General features: G+C 47.3%; 1 protein-coding gene across 2 annotated transcripts; it reads right to left on the bottom strand.

The window, feature by feature from the left end:
* Positions 1–1,812: 1,812 nt before the first annotated feature.
* Positions 1,813–15,411, bottom strand: TAGLN3 (transgelin 3). Of its 2 annotated transcripts, XM_024735356.1 has the most exons (5): positions 15,137–15,411; positions 14,656–14,837; positions 13,319–13,493; positions 3,719–3,821; positions 1,816–2,300 (listed from the first exon to the last, which is right to left on the bottom strand). In XM_024735356.1, exons 2-5 carry the CDS (start codon positions 14,833–14,835, stop codon positions 2,159–2,161), a joined length of 600 nt encoding a protein of 199 aa, XP_024591124.1. In that variant the 5' UTR covers positions 14,836–14,837; positions 15,137–15,411; the 3' UTR covers positions 1,816–2,158. The 2 variants fall into 2 exon arrangements, with proteins under 2 accessions (XP_024591123.1, XP_024591124.1); XM_024735355.1 differs by lacking the exon at positions 15,137–15,411 and having other exon boundaries at positions 1,813–2,300; positions 14,656–14,971.
* Positions 15,412–22,499: the final 7,088 nt, after the last annotated feature.

Here is a 22,499-nt window from a genome sequence, read left to right on the forward strand (position 1 = left end):
ACACACCGCTGGTGGAGGTGATTTCCCATGCCCTCCACCTCCCAATCCCTAACAGGAAACTAACCACCTTCCACCTCTCACCAGGAACTTCCTCCCAGTTTTATTTCATTTTGGGTGGGGATCCATCAACCTCTCTCTCTTGCTTTTATGGCAAATCTAAGGTAAAGTTTGAGAAAGGAGTTCAGCTGCATGTTAATATAACATCTTTTCAGGAATGGACAATTCACCAGTGATTGAATTGGTCACTAGGGATCCTAGAGGATGAATTCCTGTTTTTTTTGTTTGTTTGTTTGTTTCGGTACGTGGGCCTCTCACTGTTGTGGCCTCTCCTGTTGCGGAGCACAGGCTCCGGATGCGCAGGCTCAGCGGCCATGGCTCACAGGCCCAGCCACTCTGGGGCATGTGGGATCCTCCCGGACCGGGGCACGAACCGGCGTCTCCTGCACCGGCGGGTGGACTGTCAACCACTGCGCCACCAGGGAAGCCCCTCCTGTGTTTTTTTTTTAATATTAAAAGTCTTTAAAAATCTTATGCTGGATACTAATATATAAAATAGATAAAATGAGCAACGCTCTCATTGAAGCAGGAGTGGGGATCAGAATTCAGCCTCCTCCCCCCCCACCCCGGTCCCATGGGAATCCCACAGAACTCTCTATGGAAGGCTAGAACTGCAAAGAATGCAGTCTGAAAAATCATCATTCTACATCTGGAGTGTGGCAGTGTCTATATATTCATTTATTTTATTTTTTTCTTGTTAATTAACAATTCATTATATGAGTGAAAGACTATTCCTTTTCTTATTAAATGCATCACTTTTTAAAAAAAAATTTATTTACTTTTGGGTGATTTGGGTCTTCATTGCTGCGCGCAGGCTTTCTCTAGTTGCAGCAAGCGGGGGCTACTCTTCATTGCAGTGTGCGGGCTTCTCATTGCGGTGGCTTCTTTTGTTGCGGAGTGCGGGCTCTAGAGCGCAGGCTCAGTAGTTGTGGTGCACGGGCTTAGTTGCTCCGCGGCATGTGGGATCTTCCGGAGCCAGGGCTCAAAGCCGTGTCCCCTACACTGGCAGGCAGATTCTTAGCCACTGCACCACCAGGGAAGTCCCAAAATGAGTCACTTTTTTTTTTTTTCTTGTTTCTACTGGTAGGAAAGAGTAAGATGAGTTGGTGGTCCCCAGGCGTACTTGCCTACTTAAGTGTTCTGTGGATGAGAAAATGTTTAAAACCTTTCTCATCTTAGCTAGATCTCAGTCTTAGACAATGTCCAAGAGTCTTAGGGGGTTAGACCCTGTAAATAACTGTAAGAGAGCAATCTACGTTGCTTTCACTTCTGGCTAATGAAGAAACTGTATAAATGTCTGCATCAGACCCAGAATCTGGCCTGTGGGGATAGAGATTGTTGATACAGAATGGAAAAATGTTCTTTCCTTCAACTAATCATCACCCGTCTAGCTGATAAAACCACCCCTCCGTCAGATAGTTCCTGAGCATCGACAGCAGAGCTCTTGAAGAGTTGGGGCGTCAGTTTGCTCACTCCTGTGTCCCCCCCAGAGTCTGGCATAATAAGCACAAGGTAGGTACTCAAAAAACATGTGGGAGCCAAAGACCTTGTCCTTGAACTCATGGGTTTAGGCTGTCAGAGTGGGCAAAACTGTTCCTAAACTTCTACTGCAATTGTCAAGATAAGCAATACAACCTTGCAAGGGCTTCCTCAAAGTTAACTTATATTTCTACTGCCACAGCTAGCTGGCCTCTTGAACGAAGTGGAGACCAGCCCTGCCGGCAAAGTCCGTAAGACGAGGAAGGAACTTTACACTTGAAGACACAAGACTAATTTGTTTATTAGGTGTGTTCTATAAGTTGAGGAGGGAAATTTTTGGCAAATAAATAAATAAATAAATAATCAGGTACATGAAGGCTTTCAGGGCAAAGAAGGAGCTCAGGAAGAGGAAGGAAGCGGAGTCTTTGCATAGTTCTAAATGAACAGAAGGTGGCAGCCGTAGGCAACGTGGATTCGCGGCAGAAATGCAGCACTTGCAAAAACCAGGGACAGGAGGCTTTGAGAAGAGAAGGTCAGAAGGTGACTAACTAACTATTTCTTTATCATAGAGACCATGGTGTGGCACGTTCGTCCTCTCTACTGGGTTGCGGGATGCAGCGTCTTACATGATTTGCCTGGGCATCCCATATCCGGTCATGCCTGCCTGGGAGGCCCCCTTGTTGCTGCCCATCTGCAGGCCTATGACGTTCTGTCCCTGGCGAAGCTGCTCCTCTGAAAATCCTCTCCGATTCTGCTGGGCTTTCCTGGGCAGAGGAAGTGAGATGAAACAATGTCATTCTGTTTTCAAAACTTTTCCAAGATATGCAGTTACACAGGCTCTTCTGGGGGTCACCAAATAGAAAGGCAGGCCTTATACAGAACTATAGTCCTGCCATGAACTATGGCCCTACCCTGAGCTATGATCCTATCCTGGGCTATGGCCCTACCCTGGCCTTGGCCCTACCCTGGGCAGTGATCCTACCCTGGGCTATGGTCCTACCCTGGGCTATGATCCTATGAAATATGGCCCTACTCTGGGCCATGGTCCTACCACAAACGGGCCCTGCCATGAAACACGACCTCTCGACATCTTAGAAGCTCAGGTGATTTTCCAGAATTTCCACAGCAGAGAACAAGTGCTGCCTCTCTGGATACTTTACTCTCAGACAGCTTTCCTGTCCCCGCTTCTCACAGTTACCTCAAGCCCTTGTGAAAATTAAAATCAGCTCTTCTTACAAATCATGTCACTAATCCTACTCCACCTTCCCTGTGTGGGGCCAAGGATTAATGTCCCACTTTAAAGCTGATGGATGTCGGTGTTAGGAGGGGAAATTTCCTACTCTAGACCAGAGGTTTGCAAACTTTGGTGAAGAGCCAGATAGTAAATAATGTTGGTTTTATGGGCCACATAGACCATGGTAGATCACTAACAAAATGGGGGCTAAAACCAGGGTTTCAGTTGGCCGATATCTAGGAGCTTTTCAGACCAGGTTCATTTAAAATGTCACAAGCTGGTACCTTTTCTTAACTGTCAAGAAGAGGAGGGGATTAGAGGAACGAAGAGTCAATTACCTGCTACAACATGCTCTTTTCATCACTCACTGAGCTAGGGGTAGAGTTTAAGCGTCCTTGCTATCCCTCTGCCCCCAAAAAAACAAGCAACAAAGCAAATAATCTCTTTAGGGAAAGGCCCTTTACTGACATGACGATATAACTCATTATCCACTTCAGGCCTCCTCCGAGAGTGACAGACAGCGCTATCAATGGATACACTGGGGTGACAGGACTGTCTCAGGACTCTCCTGGCAAATAAAACATGTTTTCCCTTCATTACGTGAGGAAAATAATTAAATAAATAAGTAGATTCAAGGCTACTTGGCTCTTAGTGAAACCAAGTTCAAATCTCAAGAGAGACATAACCTGGGCAGAGCTGGAGGATCCAGGTATCTAGTAGGAAAGGCCCAACAACTTCTGCCCTGGGTGGTATATTGGCCTGAACAGGCAGCATCCGTCTTTCCTTGCTCCAGGGGATTCGGTTATGGGGCTGGGAGTGCTTGTTGCTAGGCTGGACTTTGTGTCGAAACAGCCTCCGGGGAGCTACAAGGCTTCAGATGCTCGAGCTTGTTAAACTCATCCTTTGCCTGGGGAGGGAGAGGGTGTGTGGCTGGGAAGGGATTTTTACCTGTGAAACCAGGATGGCTCTCCCCGGTAGCAGCCATCATCCTTGGTGACTGCAACGCTGCCTAGAGCCATCAGGGTCCTCTGCACGGCCGCCATGTCCTTCCCTGGAAGCCAAAGGAGAGATTAAAGCCAAGCATGTGTCAGGGCTGAGGAAGAGGGAAGGATGGGGCTGGACCTCTGGGAAGAAAGTTCTCATAGGAGGCTGTAGGCGAGCACATTCAAGGGAGAGGTATACAAGATACTCCTCAAAGTGGCCTGAAGACAACCACGGCCAAGCTTCTCAGAAAGGAGCAAAAAATCTGGTTAATTATTCTCTATATGGTACATGCCAGGGATAGTGAGTTTCTAATCCATTCACAGTCGCTACATGAATAACACATTCCAAACACTGAGCAGCTCAGACAGCGGTAGGTCCCTGCCCTATGCAGAGGCCCCGGCCTCGGTGGGTTCTGCAGGCGGTGGTAAGGGGAGATGCTGTGGGTGAGCTAGCATGAGGTCTGCACAAGAGGATTTTCGTAAGGACTGGAAAGAAAAAAGGAAACCGGAAAGAAATTTACTGGTGGGTCAACTACACCAAAGCCCAGGTGGCTTCTTTCTTTCACTTTATCTGGGTTAAAAGGGTCTAAAATCACCCATGTGCATCAAATTGAGTCTTCACTTGGCTTTTTTAGGCTGGAGGCCTGGCAGAAAAGCAAATAAACACAGAGCACTCCAACATGACACAATGAGAAGCTCTTCATTTTGTGCTGCTTGAGAAGAGCTAAAGGGAGACAATAAATAAATGGCTTGTGTGTGTGTGTGTGTGTGTGTGAGAGAGAGAGGTGTGGTGTGCTCCCTCACACAGTGGAGGGGGACATTGTCACCCGAGGAGCCCAGGCACCCTTCAACCACTGGGCTACAAGGCAGCCTCCTCTTCCCATCCTTTCTCCCCTCCCCCCTTCCAGCGGACCGACGTGTCCTGGACAAGGAAAGGGAAAGATGCTACTGTGTGGTTAGCCCCGCAATTTAGAACCAGATCGAAGGTCCATGCACGAGTGTGGAGTGCAAAAGCTAAAGGGCTAGGTGGGGGGAGGGTGGCTGCATTCAGCCTGGCAGGGGCTGTGAAAGTCAAGGGCAAACATTGAAGGTCCTCTTGAGACCGAGTGAACCATCTGTAATCTCCGGCTGGGCTGCTGCAGCCCGGTCACCAGGGGATACAGAATTACAGGGGAAAGGCAGACAGAAAGTGAGAATGGAGCATAACTCTAACAAAATAAACAATTAGGGCCCACAGAGGAAGTCCAGGTCAGGATGTCCATTTATTCAAAGAGGAGAGAGAGACAGCAGATCCTTCTTTCCTTGCTCTCTCCCCATCCCCCATCCCACATTAACCACAGGATGATTTCCTGGATCCTGAGGCCCTGGGGGATGGATTGATGGATACAAGGATGTGAGGTTCTCAGTGCAGAGCCCCCCAGGAGCCAGGAACAGCTGGGGTGGTGGAGAAAGGAGGACCTGGGCAGCAGATGGAAGGAGGAGGGCACAAGGGATACTGAGAAGGCAGAGAGAGGAAACGCAGAGGAGGTTATGAGAATGATCTTTCTCTTCCGCAGATGAAAAGCATTTCTGTAACTGTCACTGTATTACAGGATACATTTTTTTTTTGATAGAACTGGCATGATGATATTTTGAAGGATCACCGTGGGAAGAGGTAGGAAGAAGGTTTGCTTTCAAGCAGTGAGTCATTAAAGAGAACCTCAAGAAACTATGAAGCACACGGAGGCTTAGGAAGGTCCAGGTACATCACTCATCTCTACTCTTTACGTAAAGCACACCAGAAATCTGTTTCTGGTGGTTGGAAACAGCGCGCATCTGGCATGTCCAGGATCTGGGGAAATGTGGAGCCTGGCACCTGGCAACCAGCCACAGATACTACCCTGGAGACCGGGGTGGGAAGCAAACTCTGTTAAACCAAAGACCCAGTCCCCACCGCATATGGCTAATGCATATAGATCTGCATGAACCCAGAAAGGACACAGGGAATTAAGTTGGGGGCAAGGGTAAGATATCCAGGCCCCCTGACCTATAAATCTCACCCCACCCTCATCCTGGGAGAGTGCAAAAGGAAGTAATTGCACCATTGGGGCAGAAGAAGCTGGGGAAGGAGGCATTAGACAGGAACAAACTGGAAAAGCTTTTTTTTTTTTTAAAGAAAGGGCCAGAGACAAGAGATTTGTTATAAATGCTAGGCTAGACACTTTATTATAAGTGACCTTGCCCCTGTGGACTTGATATCATTCCTCCCAATGTGTGGATGGGAAAATTAACTCAGGGAGGTTAATTAATTTCCCAGAGCCACCCAACAAGTGAATCAGGGCCCAGATCTAGCTCAGGTCTGTCTGAACTCAAAGCCTGTAATCAGTCCAGGAGGCCACACTGCCATCTCCCATGGGTCCCCAGCACAGGTTGGTTGGGAGGCACGGTGCTCAGTTATCAGGAATGACCTGAAGGGTGGCAGTGGCTGCTTCAGTGCCAGGCCAGAGGGAGGCACTGGAGGGATACAAATGGGGAATAGTTCTTGGGCCCCACAAAATCTGGGGCACAAACTTCAAGTGACCGTAAGTCTATGTTTTGTCTGGAATAATTTCTCAAGGTCTCAACCTAAAGAAGATGAAAGCAAAAGAAAGCAGTTGGGGCCCAGAGTCCCCCATCAGTTTGCCCATCAAGTTAAAATAATTATTGTCAAGATTCTAAATAACATAACAAACAGAAATCTGCCTTCTGTAACCAGTTCATGTCTAGTTCATTTTCTAATAGACATTCCTTGGAAAGAATTCCAGTGTTTTGGGCTAACCAAATGGGAGGAGGGTCTCTTTCCAGCCTCATTTCTCTTGCCAGTTCAGAAGCCCAGATCAAGTGCTGTTGGGTAGAAGGGGGCGGTTTGTGGAGACTGAATCCTGTAGCTGAGGGTCAAAATTTGAAATGTCTGAAGGAGCAGTGAGATGAGGGAAGATCTGTGAAGCGAACCAGTTATAAAGCAACAAAAGCTGAACTTCTTGTATCACAACAATGTGTGCCATCTGCCTAGAACCCAGCCTGCTGCAGAACATGGTTTCCCAAGCTTCTGGGACTACTCATGGGCTGGGGTTGGAAGGCCTTTTTAAAAATATGAAATTTGAGGTCATCCCTGGACAGACTGATTTGGCAGTCCTGGGGTGGGGCCTGGGAGTTTGTATTTTTAATAATCTCCCCATGTGCTTCATGCCATCAGACAACTTTGAGATACATGGGTTTCACCTGGTGACTCCCAACTGGACTGAGCAGAAGAATTACCTGAGGCTCTTGAAAATTCAGATTCTGGGACAATATCCTGCAATGATTCTGATGCATAAGGAAGCACTGCCTCAGTACTTCAGCTTTTAATTTTTAAAAGCATCCCAACGTCTGGCATGTGGTAGGCACGAAATAAAAGTTGTTAAGCAGTAATTCCTTGCTTTAGAGCTATCGTCCACAAAGTCAGAAGTCACATCAATAGTTAAAGGGCTCTGATACAAGTTGGGAGCCTGCTCAGAGCTCCAGCAGCCCGGAATCTCTTTGTTCCCTGAAAGGTACCCCCAGAAACTTGGGCAAGACAGCTTGAAAACTGCTGCTCAAGCTAGTTTTCCAAGAAGAAGAAGAAGAGTTCTAAAGAAGTACCAACTAGGTGTTGGGAATTTTCTAGATGCTGGGAACGCAGGAATGAGACTGAGTCCAAGTGGTGATCTACAGATGAGACCGCTGGCCATAGAAGGAAGTGATACACGAAAGAGAGGGGTCAAATTTACACTAACAGCTCAGGATTTCCATCAGGTTCCTGGACTCTTCTAGCTCTCTATCATGGGGGGAAGCTAATATTAGACTCGAAGTTGTAAAAAGAGATGGTGGCACAGTAGCTCTCCTTGTCAGAACCTCAGAGAGCAACTGACACTTTGACTTGACAGTACTGTATTCCCTGTTTATTGCATTATCACAAAGCAGTGTCTCCCCAAGTGCGGTCTTACACTCCAGCTACTAAATGGTCATCTCTGGGGAGAGGGACCAAGGGTTCTGCATTATAAGTACCCCTTGCCCCGACCTAGGAATTCTTAGTGCCCATGAAGTTTGAAGACTTTTACCATAGAGATACTTGAACAAGGATTTTGTTCCCTTAATTTCTTTTTATTACTTTCATGCTATCTTATACATGTCTTTGGGAAGAAAAAATAAAAAGAAGGGTAAAGAGAAAGGAAAAGGCCAGAGAAGTTACATCTGGGCGGGTAAAGTCAGGTTGGACACTCTACTTTCAATACTAAAAATCAGTCTTACATTCAAAACGCTTTGCTTTGGAGTTACTTCTATTATACATTAGTCTTGACTCAACCTTGTAACTTAGAATACTTTTTTTTTTTTTCATCTTTCTGGGACTTACAGAGAAAGCGGTCAGTGGATGAAGAAACCACTTCTTATTTCCCTGAGTAACAACTTAGGCATAGCCCCCAATTCTCCACTCAGAGTAGAAAAATTATTGCTTTGGATAAGGGAGAAATGTCAGAGGGTAGGTTGGGCTGCTCTGTGGGCTTTATGAATTTTTGTTGCTTGCCTCCCTGGAGAAAATCTGTAAGGAAGTGGTTCTCATAGTGGGGTTCCCAGGCCAGCAGAAGCAGTATCACCTGTGAATTGGTAAGAAATGCAAATTCCTAGGCCCTACCCCAGACTTAATACTTCCGAAACTCTGGGGGCTGGGGTCCAGCAATCTGTGTTTTAACAAGCCTACCAGTAGATTCTGGCACACTGCAGTTGGAGGACCACCGCTGCAGGAAGAGCCTGCCAAACTCAAGTGTGGTATGAGCAGTGCTTGCAGGAAATGCAGTGAAGGCTGCACTGAGAGAAAAGGAGGCTTCAGGCGGCAGGCATTTCTGTACTATCTTGAGTCACTACAGGTACCGTACAATATCCCAAAACAGCTCTCACGTTGGGTGAAATGTCTCTTCTGTTCTTGCTATTGAGGAATGACACATACAGTGACACCTCCCAGAGGACATATTTGGACCTTCCAGGCACTCTGCCCCCCACCCCCAGTATAAATCAGCCTCCAACACCCAGTGATCAAGGAGGGGAACAGGGAGGCAGGACAAGGCCATGTGTCCCGGATCCTCGTCAGCAGGATTATGGAGAAGAGCACTCAGAGTTGATTGATCTTTGAGTCTTGCCTGCTCTGACATTCTAGAATTCTAGGTGGCTAATGCTCGTTGCCTGGTTAGGCATGGGAACCAAAAAGGCTAGTTGCCGATGGACTAACAACAGAGGAGAAAAAAGCCAACATTTATTAGGTGTCTCTTAACCGGGCATTGTGCTAGGCATTTTATATAGTTGATTCTTGAAAGACCCCTGCAAGGGAGGTGCTGTTTACAGGGAAGGGAACTGAGGCTCTGAGAAGCTCAGCAGCTTAACCAAGGTCACGTAGCTAGTATGTAGCTAGTTTCCAAAACTCATGCTCTTTCCACAGTACCACGATCCCAGGGTCTGGAATTGACAAAGCAATACTATATCGTGGGGAAAAACATAAAGGGTAACGACCACGAGGTGGAAAAAAGTCAATAAGGAGACCCATAAAGGTGGCCCCTCGTTTTGGAGAATGGTCAATGAGGTGAAGGCACCTCAGATGACAAGAGAGGGCAAAGGTCATCCAGGCAACCCTACCAGCAGCTGCGTGAGGCGCTTCATGAAGTCCGTCTGTTCTGAGACAGAATATGTGCCCTTCCAACCTTGCTCCTGCCGCCCTTATTTTCTATTAGTCTTAAAAAAAATAGGCCAATGATAATAGTAATTTGAACATTGCTACCATATATTATGGTCTGTTCTTTCCAGCACGGTCTTAAGCACTTTTTTTTTTTTTTTCTCTTAAGCACTTTTAATGCATTATCTCATTTACACCCCATATCAACCCTGTGAAACAGACACTATTATCCCCATTTTACAGCTGAGAAAACAGAAGCTTAGAAAAGTTCATTGACAGGTGGTGAAACAGAGGTTTGAACAGAGTGGTCTAATTTCTAACTTAGGAGCCTGTACTCTCCTACCTTCAGGGTAAGCTTTCTTTGCAGGCTTTCTGACCAGTACACTCACTCACTCTCACGAGAGTGAGACACACACACACACACACACACACACCTCCTTTTCTGTCTCCTCCCTTTCTCTCCTTCCCCCTCTCCCTCCACAGAAGAGATGCTGAAAGCTAACCTCCGTTGTGCTCTCCTGAGTCACAGCTGAGACGGCCCCGCCCACCCTTTCCAGGTTCTCAGGGCGAATTCCAAAGTAACCTGCCCCGCATCTACCTTCTCTCTTCCATGAGAAAGACCTCTCCAGTCCCCTTCCATGGCTCTAAGCTGCCCTCACTTCTCCCCCATCATTGAAGGGAACAGGTCACCCCAGCTTCCTCTGAGGGGAACTCCAGGAGCCTTGTCTATATCTCTGAGGTTGGGTTGTTTTTTTAGGCCATTCAGCCCTGGGTTCCTTCTTAAAGCCTTGAACCTTTCATTCTGGTTGCCCCTGAGTCCATTCCAAACATTTCGCCTTGCATCTAAAAAGGGTTTCAGGAGAGAGGGTACATCTGGGGCGCCTGCCTGTCTAAACAACTGAAGATAAATGAGAAGGCATTTGGCGAGCCCTGGCTCCTGCGGCGTTATTCATCTGCAACATAAGAGCAGCACAGAGTCATGGGCAGCCATGGGCAAGCAGAGCCCTACTGAGGAAGATGCCAAGCAGGGGAGATGGGAGACCGAGAGCTGCTGAGCATAAAATGCCTGCAGAGGAGAAGGAGAAGTTCCCAGGCAAGGAGGGCTGGCCACTCAGAGCCACAGCCACCATGCCCACAGTGCACGGGATCAGGAGTGAATGTGAGTAATCTGAAATTTGAGGACAGCATTAAGACCACAGCCCAGGTGCAGAAGAGTAGGAAGAATGTGAGACTAAGCTCAGGGGACGGCCGGTCCAACAGCTGAGCACACAAACACGGACAACCTCACACGCGCACAGGCACGTCAACACATGCCAGCCCGCCCAGTGGCATCCCTTTGATTCCAGCTTACTCATCCCTAAATTCACGGGTGACAAGCAGCTCTGGCAGAAGGATCCAGCCTCGCACTTCTCCGTGCTGCTGTTCCATAGGTCTCAGTGCTGGGCTCGCCCAAGGCCGCCGTCCCTCCCTGTTTCTCTGCTCAAAGCAACCCACTTTCCTGTCTCTTGCTTCACTGTATGGTCACCAGCTCCAGCCTGAGTTGCAGACAATGCACTTGGGGGATGTCAAGTATCCCCTCCAGCAAATAGAATGAATCTCCCAAACCTCAATCCTGACTTGCCTCTCCATGGAGGGGGCCGCCAGGCCCTGGTGCCTCTAGAGGCCGTTTGGACCCTCCGAAGCATCTGTTCTATTGCCTGCTGTCCTGCCTATAGCATCTCAGCCACAACACCCTGGGAGTGGTCTCCTTCCTTATTTCCTTTAAAGCCCCATCTTTCTTTGCCTTGAGAATGAGACCCCTCAGTGTCTGCCTTGTTCCGCTTGTTCACCCTGCCCTGGAGCCCATCTGTCCACCACCCCATCTCAGGCTCCTGCAGTCACACTGATGCCTCTCAACTTCCCTCTTCCCTAAGAGGTACCTGACACACAGGGCTGGGGCAGGTGGTATAGACTTCCACCTACTCTGCTTATCAGGGACCTTTGTTTCCTCTCCTCCTCCCCTTCACTACCAGCACCTCCTGGGTGTAAAGTTCACCCGTGTGGTCTTTAGAAAAAAGGGAAAGGCAAGCAAAGCATCCTTAACACAGACAAGCACCCTTGGGATCCCCATCTCCCATAGTCCTCCCAGTTTCTTCCTCCTCGTATATACTTCCTGTACTTGGAGGGTCTCACTGAGACCCCTTCCATTTATACAAACCTCCAAGTACTGGGTCTCTAACCTTCCATCCCGCACAGCCCTGAATCATCCTCCCCCTACTCTTCATCTCATCAGTCACTGTTATGACTCAAAAGCACACTCACGGTGTAGGATAAGGCAACAGCATCCTGGCCAAAGCATGGCATGGCAGACTAGTTAAGGCCCTACTCTTTGGCATCACGGAGCCTGGGTTTGAGTCCTGGCTCTGCTAATTACTAGCCAGTCATATGATCTATACGAGCGATAATGGGCGAGCTCCAGTTTCATCATCTATAAAATGGGGAAATTCCTAACACCCACCTCCTGGAATTGTTAGGAGAATTGATTGGCGTTATGCAGAAAGGCACGAGTACCATGTCTAGTGTAGAAGAAAATATCAATAAGCAGCAGGAATTTTTATTAGCAAGGGAAAGTCATCATAGCTTTGACCTAAAAAGCAGGGACCAAGTCTCAACTGTGACATTCTGTGAGGATTTGGAGGCAAGTGTCCATGAAGTCCAATAGCCTGGCCTGAAGGTCTGAATATCTGAGTTTCTAAATAATGGCAAAACATTACTGATAAACTGATTGGCGTCTTAGGATTTTAACTACTCATCTGTGAAGGAAACAGGAAATGCCTGCTCTGTGTATGACATGGAGAAGGGGGTGAGGATTAAGGAGGCAATGGCTTCTTTATAAGTTGTTTAGTAGAATGGTCCTCGGCTAGAAATCTGTTTCAACCAGCATCTGAATACCCCTTTAACTGTCATTGTCTTGATCACAGGAGAGAGTTAGTCCATTCTCACTGTCAACAGAGCCACTTACGTCACTGCCCTGGGCACCGTCTTGGTCGGGCCACTGATGACAGCTAGTGACAATGAGCAGGAGAGCGCAGAGTCAACCTGGCAGCCCTGCCTGGACCTGTCTGTCCCCCCAGCGGCCCGATGTGGAACAGTCGCATGGATGGTGTGTACATTTGGGCTCCGGGGGACACTAAGCCCTAAGACCACGGGTCCCAAATTCTCTGGCGGTACCTCCATCCACATCATTTGCCCTAATCATGGTGGATTGTTAAATATGTCCAGAAACCTGATTTCCTTTTTATGCCTTGTTAGATTTCTTACATCAATTCACGACTATGAAAGAAAAAAATCATTTGTCACCCTCTCTAAGAAAATACACATCTGGAAGGTATAGTCACAAAGCTTCCAGATAATCGTTTAGTAAAAGGGTGGGGTGCTATCTATTTCTCAGATTGAATGACAAACTTGCACCAGGCAGCTTTGTCTATAAGCCTGGCTACTGGTGAGTCAGAAGCATACTCGCCGCCCCCCTCTCCTCCAGAAGCTATCACTTGTGGGGAAAAAGTACATTGTGGGAGGAGTAAGAGGAAGGAGAAGCATCTGTGTAACCGTTCTAGCTTCCTCTCCACGGAGGCTTCTGTTTACCAGTTAGTTTGCTGGGGTCCCTGCCGTGTCCTGGGGTGTGTGCTCCTTAGAGGAGGAACCCTTTCAATATAGAACATCACAAAGTGGGAGGCTAACAGTGCTCGCGGGTAACAGCTGATAATCCCCTCTCACGCACACACACGCCTGGAGATACGTGGAAGAACACTGTGGGCAGGTTTCACAAAGAGAAAAGCAAAAGGGTGGGGGGAGGGAAGAATGATCCCAAAGGCACGAGGGCTTTACCTTCCCAAAGGTCCACGGTCTGAAAAATGTCAGTGGTCCTGACACCATAGATCTCCGCAGCTTTTAGGAACTGGGAGATTTGCTCCATCTGCTTAAAAGCCATCTTTGACTCTGAGATCTTGGGAATGGGCTCTTGTCCGGGTGGGTATAAACTGTTTATCAGCTTGCACAAGACCTGAAGAGGGAAAGGGGGAGGTAGAATCAGCATTTCCCTTTGTATTTACCGCCCCCCCCCCAATGCAAAGTGAATCCTGGGCCTCACAGGGCACAGCCCACGGGTTTGAGCATGGGCCCATCTTGCACCCCAGGTGCAAGATGGCCAGGCTCCCATACCGAACCTCAAAGACCCGGGCAACTCCATTCTCAGGGCTGCTCCTGACCACAGAGAGCCCGGGAGTCCTCTTCCCTCCTTTCCTTTTGCTGGGTGAGCGAAAGAAGGTTTATGGAGAGGGAATGATGTGCAGTGATGAGGCCACGATTTCAGACTTTCGATGGAGGGAAGAGTTAGTGGCTCCCGGAGAGATTAAATGATGGACTCTAATATTATTTCTTCTTTCAAAAGGCAGATCAGAATCAGGCTTCAATAACTCATCCAGTAAAAATTAATGACGTGTAAAGGAGCTGAACTGGGTGGGTACCCCCAGATCTCTATAAACAAAGCGCTGGGCATAAGCGGACAGAAGCGTGAGATAGCAGTTATGTAACAGTAAATCACAGCCTGCGGGAAAAGACGGGCTTGTTGGAAACAGCAGAGCCTGTGGTCTCCAACCAAACACACGGGAGCATCTCCTTAGAAAAGCAGTTATCAAATAAGGATTCCCTTCAGTTTCAAGAGAATCCATCCATTCGACAAACAGGCATTAAGCATCCCCAAGGCGTGTGGCTCCAGGAAGAATGGGAAGGTGGTGAGTCCTGCCCCTCCAACCCTTCTTTTGTTTTACTAAGTATCCAACCTATTCTCCTGGGGGAAGGAGTGCTGCCGCGCCCCCCACCCCCACCCGCCAGAGGAGCTGATGCACCAAGAAGGCTGGAGAGATCTCAGGGAAATACTTATCTCTATTCTCACTGGAAAAAGCAAAAAGACTTCGAAATTGCCAACAACTCAGGAGGAACCTGTGATGTCTGGGATGGGTGGAGAGTCCTCTAACCCAGCGAGGGAATTGTACAGGGAGCCCAGACCTTCCAGTCCCGAAGAGATAAAGGCATTCCCCTCCCCCTCCCCCCGAGAAGGAGCTTGGCAAGGCGCAGCTCCTCCGGTGGCCTCTCGTTAAAAGAGGAGACCCTGGAGGGTTTCCCAGCCCACCGCCCCAGCTTCCGAGATCGCTGCCCGCCCTTACCGTCCCGTCCATTAGCCATTTCTGAAAATGGGCCCTGCCAGGGGGCGGGTGCTGTATGTCCTCGGCGCACTGCAGGATGATCCAGTCCACCAGCTTGTTCTCCAGGTCCGCGTCGTACTTCTGCTCGATCTTCTCCTGCACCTCTCGGCTTAAGCCGTAGCTCGGGCCCCTGTTAGCCATCTCTGGAAGAGAAGAGAGGACACGCGGGGCATCCACACAATAGCAGCAGCAGCCCGGGCTCCCGGTAGACGGGGTTGGGATGTGGCTGGGCCGCCTGGCCCAGCAGCAGCAAAGCCGGCAGCAAGCCGGGCGTGGTTTAAATCAAGGAGCCAATGAAGCCACTGGAGTTTCACCTACAAACGGGAAGGAAGAGCGCAGCGCCAGTGACTCTTAGAATAAAGCCCCTGCCGGTCCAGGGGGGCTGGAAGCCCCCCTCTCAGTCCCGTCTATCAATGAGACGAAACGATGCACAATGACTCACAATCAAGCCTGAAGCCCCCAGGCAGCAAGGGGGCTGGGGGGTGGTCGTTTCTTCCCTCCTCCCAGGAACACTATGCAAAGGCAGGAACCCTGAGATGGGAAAGAGCAGGTAATTAACAGGCCGGGAGGAAGGCCCCCTTGACGTAGGGCTGCGGATGCTGCATCGCGCCTGGAAGAATGGTACACTGATTCTATTTTCTCATGGCTGAGGAGGGTCAAACCAGGGCCGTTGCTAAGAGCCGTCCAAAAAGCCAGCCCTCTCGTGTGTCAGTCTAGCCCGCCCGCCTCCCTCCCGCTGAGAGCGGCTTTCTCAGCAGCACAATTCTTCCCCCTCCTCTGGGGAACAGCCGGTTGTACACAAGGCCAGCGCACAGCTGCACACGGAACGAGGCCTGTGGGAGGGTCCATTCCGTCAGCTGTCCATCTGTCAGGAGTTGCCAGACCACTTTCCCCCTGCCTGGAGGGAACAGTTGTCTGGTGGGGCAGGAGGGGCGGGGCTGTGAGCTGCAACCATTAGCTTGTTCAGCTGTCAGCCAGATTTCATCCTGAAACTTCCAACCTGGTGGGAAACTGTTGTGCCTCAGTTTGACTTATTCAAGGAAAGTAGCGTTTTAATGCCATTTTTAATCGAAAGACACTGAGAGTACGTTTTATCAATTACAAGGAGCTCAACGTGCTAAGAACGCTTGGAGTGAAAGGTCTTGATAGAGTGTAAAGATTTCATCTGTTTAATTAAGGATCAGAAAGGCACCACTGACACACTGTCAGTGGTAACTGAGTATTTGGTGTGAGCAAACAAGACCTCGGGAGAAATCATTAGACCTAAGTTGGCCTGAAATTTTTTTTTTTTTTTTAATAAATATATTTATTTATTTTTGGCTGTGTTGGGTCTTCATTTCTGTGCGAGGGCTTTCTCTAGTTGCGGCAAGCGGGGGCCACTCTTCATTGCCCAGGCTCAGTAGTTGTGGCTCATGGGCCTAGCCGCTCCGCGGCATGTGGGATCCTCCCAGACGAGGACCCGAACCCGCGTCCCCTGCATTGGCAGGCAGACTCCCAACCACTGCGCCACCAGGGAAGCCCCAACCTGAAATTTTTATAAATACTGAAGGGCTTGGTAGTTTGTCTTCCTAGACTGTAAGCCACTTGGGAGTAAAGATTAAGTCTTGATGGTGTTGGGTAAGTCTTTGGGTACTTTTCATGGGAAAAAAACACCATAAATTTTGTCCTTTGGTTCATTCAACGAATATCTTTTTTGAGCACTTAACTGTGCCAAGTTCTGTACTGGAGAGAAATAAAATATAAATTTTTCCTCTAGAACAGATTGATCGATTGACTCAGAACATTAGATAAAACGATTTTAGTACGTGGGATAGTGATCTTTGTCGCTGTGGGAAATTGATTAGAAGCTATGCGGGAAATGACCTCAAACAATTCATGTATTGAGAAAAATCTCCTGCCAGCTGGGGCCTGGATTCTTGAAAATTTAATTACTTAGTAGATATGTGGGTGGTTTGCTTGAGAAAAGACTTAGTGGTCAGTAGTTGAAGGCATAGGAGAGAGAGCTCTGTGAAAACCGGTTGTGAGAGAATCAGAGCTTTGAGGAGAGCAGTAGGTTTAGAAAAAGGCATGACAAGGGCTGACGGATGCAGGTCTGGATGCTGCATGGAATCGTCAGTTGAAGGAGCTTTAAAGGCAGCAGAGCTGGCTCCAGAGACTTGGAGCTCAGGGGCAGAGTTCAGAGCAGGGAAGTTGTCAGCAGAATTTTGGAAGTCACTCAGTTGCATCTTGGTGGCAGCAATAAGGTCAGTTCCAACCCGGGACTAAGGAAACAGAAGCCCAAACAGGAAGCATGTTATTTCCTCTGTGGCTGGAATTGCTCTAAGGAAGATGTTGGTTTGTTAAAAAAAACAAAAAAAAAACAAAAAAAACGGAAACAATTCTAAAAGATGTACATTTGCCTTTTTTTTTTTCAGACTCTGTTTTGCAGATCTTTTGTACTCGAAGATTTTTTTGCCATTGTAACAAAATATGTGGGGCACTTTAAATGAATGATTGAAATCATGGTTCTGGAGAGGATACAATGGCAAAGAGGAGAGTCCAAGCAAGGCCTAGAAGGTTAGAAGTGTCCAGAAAGCCATAGGAAATCATTAAAGAAAAACCACTTGATCCCCTGGGTGGTGACAGTGGAAACTGGCTCAAACGTCTGTTTACTGAGTGCTTATAAATATTATAATTTTTTCAACAACTTTTTAAAAGGGTCTATGTATCTGAGATTTACAAAGAAATGAATGAGATATGGCAATGTGGTCTACCAGCAACATTAAACTTGTAAACCATAAATGCCAACTAGGTGTCATGCTAAAAATATGCACAGGGTACTCAGGTACATTTATATCTGGAGGAAGAGGGTAGGAAATTAGCGAAAATATTTATGAATGGGATGACTTTAAGTCTCAAAAGAGACTTAGGTGTTTTAAAAACTTAGGTGTTTGCCTAGTGAATGGGATGAGGCAGGAGGGATTGGGAACGTTGCTAGCAAAGGCAGCTTATTTAAGAAGGTGTTCTAATATCAACAAAGCATAGGGTTAAAGGGAAGAGACACAGAAATAAAGTTGGAATGTCAGGCAGTCTCCAGATTACAAAGTAGAGTGCTTGCAAATGTCCATGGTTAAATTTTCAGGAATTTTGAAAGCCAGTTGTTAAACTCAGCCGCTGTAACCACTTAAATTATGTAAGCTTACACTTAAATATGTTATATTAAAAGCAAAGTTTAAATACTCAAAATGGATCACTTCCTAATTTATTTTGCTACATTTTACTATTACTTATGTTTTCGAGGATATTTATGCTTATTGCCTCTATATGGGGTATATACTATGTAACAGTCTGGTACTGGCCATGCCTTCCCAGCTTCCTTTTATTCAATGACGTCCCAGTGGTAGCTTTAAACCAGCTATGACAAGAGTATAGCTGGTTGTTGGCAAATGCTGCAAATCGGGGCTCCCCTCCCCACTCAGCTAGTTGTTGAATATTTACTGGCCTTGCCACTGGGCTTATGTATCACGCAAATGAGCCTGAGTGTTTTCATAGAGAAAAAGAACCATCAGATCTGATTTAGGTGCAGGAAAAGGAGAGGGTCAGAATGACCCAAGGGTTTGATTTGTATAACAGGGGTCATGGTTGCACCAATTATTGTAAGGGGACCATAAGTGGGGAGGTACATTAAGGGGGAAGATAATAGCGTTTGGACTTACTGCATTTGGGAGGGCCACCACAATCCATCCCGGTCATTCAGTTTTATGCATCTGGAGCTAAAGAGAGAAATCTGGAATGAAGGAAAGTACTTGAATCATCTGCGTGCAGAGAGCAGTTAGAACCAGGAACCTGCGTGAAGTTGCTGAAGGTGAATAAGTAAGTTGCATGAGAAGAGTGCCAAGGTCAGAACAGAAGGGAATATTAACAATACAAAGTGCGTAAGGAGATGGTGTGACATGGTCAGGGACACCTGGGGTTAAAGAGTGTCAGAACGAAGCTCCTGATCTCAATGGTCCTTTGAGAGAGGGAGGTTGGCATATAAACGGAGAATTTCCATGTAGTAAGTTCTATCAAAAAGGCCTCAGCGGAGTGCTGTTCATGAGAGAGCACAGAGGACCCATCATTAAAATTCTTGGACACAGAGATGAGGATGAGGCAGGAAAGGCTTCAGTGAGAAGCTGAGATTTGAGCTTCTTTTCGCGTACAAGTTTATCTGTCAGTAAAAATCTGCAAGCTCAAGAAAATAAAGAGGACAGTTTCTTCAAAAGACAAATTTCGTTTAAAAAAATTACCTACATTTTTCTAGGTATGTTCTCTAAATGTACCAAAGCATCATATTTTTTCATTAAACCAAGTTATGCATATTACATGATTGTGTTTCTAAACTAAAAAGTGACTTTAGGTCTGTAATGAAAGGGGATCTTAAAAAGGTATATTGGGACTTCCCTGGTGGCGCAGTGGTTAGGAATCCGCCTGCCGATGCAGGGGACACAGGTTTGAGCCCTGGTCCCGGTAGATCCCACATACTGCGGAGCAACTAAGCCTGTGCGCCACAACTACTGAGCCTACGCTCTAGAGCCCGTGCTCCGCAACAAGAGAAGCCACCGCAATGAGAAGCCTGCGCACCGCAACGAAGAGTAGCCCCTGCTCGCCGCAACTAGAGAGAAAGACCGCGCGCAGCAACGGAGACCCAAAACAGTCAAAAATAAATAAATACATACATTTACATTAAAAAAACAAGTTGGAAAATCTTACTGCTTCTTTCCTTTAAAAAAAAAAAGGTATATATAAATTCCACCGATCTTCTTTCTTCCTTCAGAAAATGAGTTCCTTAGTTTTTTTTAACAGTTTAAAATGTAATGAGAAGTCGACATATCCCCTTTGGGCACTGCCTTGGGAATGGTTATGTCGCAAGTAATGTTCTCTTTGCTCTGTATCTCTGTGCTTTATAAAATTCAGCCTTGCCCAAAGCTCCTTTCCTTTTCTCCTCCTCACAGACCTTTCTATTGGCTGCTCAGAGAACAGCCTACCGTGTAGATTTGTGTCTGGAAGGACCCGTAAGCTCAACAGATGCCGCAAAAGCAAATGTATTCTGTGGTCTCATTAGCCTTCCTCTCCATTGGCATTGGCCTTATCCCCTTCCACTGCATGCACTGAGATTGTTTAGAGGGGTCATGTCGCTGCTTTTAAATCAGTGCAGGGCTTCCAGAGGATAGGCACTGACGGCCTGCTGGCTGTTCAAGCATTTACCATGTCACTGAATACAAGGCATGGAGTGGTTTTAGAAAAAAAAAGAGCTTTGGGAGAAAAATAGAAAAGCACACTAAAGGAATTAACAATGTACTAGAATACACTAAATCCCACTGCTTCAAACTCATTTGGTATTTATGATGCTAACCTCTGCAAAGCTAGATTAAATTTTAAGACAGCTTTTCATGCCTTTAGATAGTCAAGTTTCCTCCCCCTCCCTTTTCCTAGCCATTGATGGATACCATACAGCTAACATTCCAATTTGGGATCTTGAGGTTAGGAAGTTCCAATCCAGTTCAGTTTCAGAAGACCTACTCACTTCCTTGCCTCCACTTTCCTTCCTAAATCCCCAAGAATTGTGCCCTCCAATTTCTCACTGGACTGTGTTTTGTGCATATAAAAGTACAAGTGAAATGGTAGTGACTCCTATGTGTCATTGTTCTAAACGTGTTGTGCTCAACCCTTACACTTTATTAAGTAGGTTTATATTATGACATTTTACAGATGAGGAAACCTCAGGGAGGTTAAGTAAATGGCTCAGTCACAGGGCTAGTAAATGGTGAGCCAGGGCTTAAACCCAAGTTCTAGAGTCTGTCTTTAACCACTATATGTACTGCCTCTACAGAAATACTATGTATCTCCAATCATATTTATCACATTTTATTATAATTATGTTTAACCCTAGAAAGCTCTAAAGGGCAGGGCCCTTTCCTCATCTTTCTAATCCTCATGCCTAGCAGTGTCTGGGCAGCTTAGGCCCCGGAAGAGGCACCCTGCCATCCTCTAATAACCCACTCTTGCACCAGGCAGTGTGGCACACTGATGGTTCATGTATTTTTGGTTTGTAAATGATTTTTGTTTGGTATGAAAGATACCTCCTAGACTATATTGTATTGCCCTGTAGGGTATTAATCTGCTTTGTATCTGTGTCGGGGTCCCCAAGACCACCCCCAGGTTTGACAATTTTTTAGGAGGACTCACAGCTATGATTTATTACAGTGAAAAGATACAAAGCAAAATCAGGAAAGGAAAAAGGCACACAAAGTGAAGTCTGGGGAAACTAGGCATGAGCTTCTAAGAATCCTCTCCTGGTACAGTCACATAAGTTGAGCTTAATTCCCCCAGCAAGGCATTGTGACAGCACATGTGAAATGTCCACCAGGGAAGCTTGTCAGAGACTCAGGGCCCAGTGTTTATTGGGAGCTGGCCACTTGGGTAGTCTCTGCTTGGCACCTACCAAAATTCCAGACTCATAGGAGAGCATTTGTCCAGCACAAACCACATTGTTTGTACAGACAATTTAGGCACAGTGAGCCACTTTGATCAGTTCTGGAATTGTTGCAGGAAGGCAGACCCCCTGCAGGGCCCGAGAGTGGGCTCTTGACTAGCACTCGGAAATGAATTGTCCGAGGAGACACACGTGCTGAAAAAGCAAGAGACTTTATTGGAAAGGGGCACCTGGGTGGAGAGCAGGAGGGTAAGGGAACCCAGGAGGACTGCTCTGCCACGTGGCTCGCAGTCATAGGTTTTTTTTGTTTTTGTTTTTTTTGCGGTACGTGGGCCTCCCACTGTTGTGGCCTCTCCCGTTGCAGAGCAGAGGCTCCGGACGCGCAGGCTCAACGGCCATGGCTCACGGGCCTAGCCGCTCCACGGCATGTGGGATCTTCCCGGACTGGGGCACGAACCCGTGTCCCCTGCAACGGCAGGCGGACTCTCAACCACTGCGCCACCAGGGAAGCCCCATAGGTTTTACTGTGATGGGATTAGTTTCCGGGTTGCCTCTGGCCAATCATTCTGACTCAGGGTCCTTCCTGGTGGCACATGCACCTCTCAGCCAAGATGGATTTCAGCGTGAGGGTTTCTGGGAGGTAGGCAGGACATATCACCTCCTCCCTCCTCCTTTCGGCCCATCCCGAATTTTCCTGGTTCGTTTTCGGTGGCAGCACCTTGTTCTTTATTGGGACCTCCTGTTGTGAGACAACTCAGGCAAGTGGTTATCATTGTGTCTGGCCAAGGCTGGCGGTTTTGATCAACAGTTCCCTAACAGAATGCTGGGACACTCCTAAAATCCAAGTTCCCAGATGCTAGCCAAGGCGAACTTTGTAAGCAGGTCTCTCTGAGGAGAAGCAGTCATCTGCTATGTTAACTCTTTTCAGCATGGGAATTTTATCCCAACATTCTTCAGAACCTATAAATGTTTCTTCAATTGTCCTTTGAACCAGGTTTGCCATTTGCTGGTTCTCTTATTAATGAGTTAAAGAAATTTTTGACACATGCAAGCTAAATAAAGTCCAGTCAAACTGAAAAGCTAAAAGATACCAATTCAATATCAAGGTTGATTACTGCACAAGCTTATTTTAGTTATTAAAAAAAGAACTTTGGGGCTTCCCTGGTGGCGCAGTGGTTGGGAGTCTGCCTGCTGATGCAGGGGACGCGGGTTTGTGCCCCGGTCCGGGAGGATTCCACATGCGGCTGGGCCCGTGGGCCATGGCCGCTGAGCCTGCGTGTCCGGAGCCTGTGCTCCGCAACAGGAGAGGCCTGTGTACCGCAAAAAAAAAAAAAAAAAAGATTGCTGTGGC

This window comes from Neophocaena asiaeorientalis, unplaced genomic scaffold, assembly GCF_003031525.2.
Source record: "Neophocaena asiaeorientalis asiaeorientalis breed wild unplaced genomic scaffold, Neophocaena_asiaeorientalis_V1.1 scaffold136, whole genome shotgun sequence".
Lineage (NCBI taxonomy): Eukaryota > Metazoa > Chordata > Mammalia > Artiodactyla > Phocoenidae > Neophocaena > Neophocaena asiaeorientalis.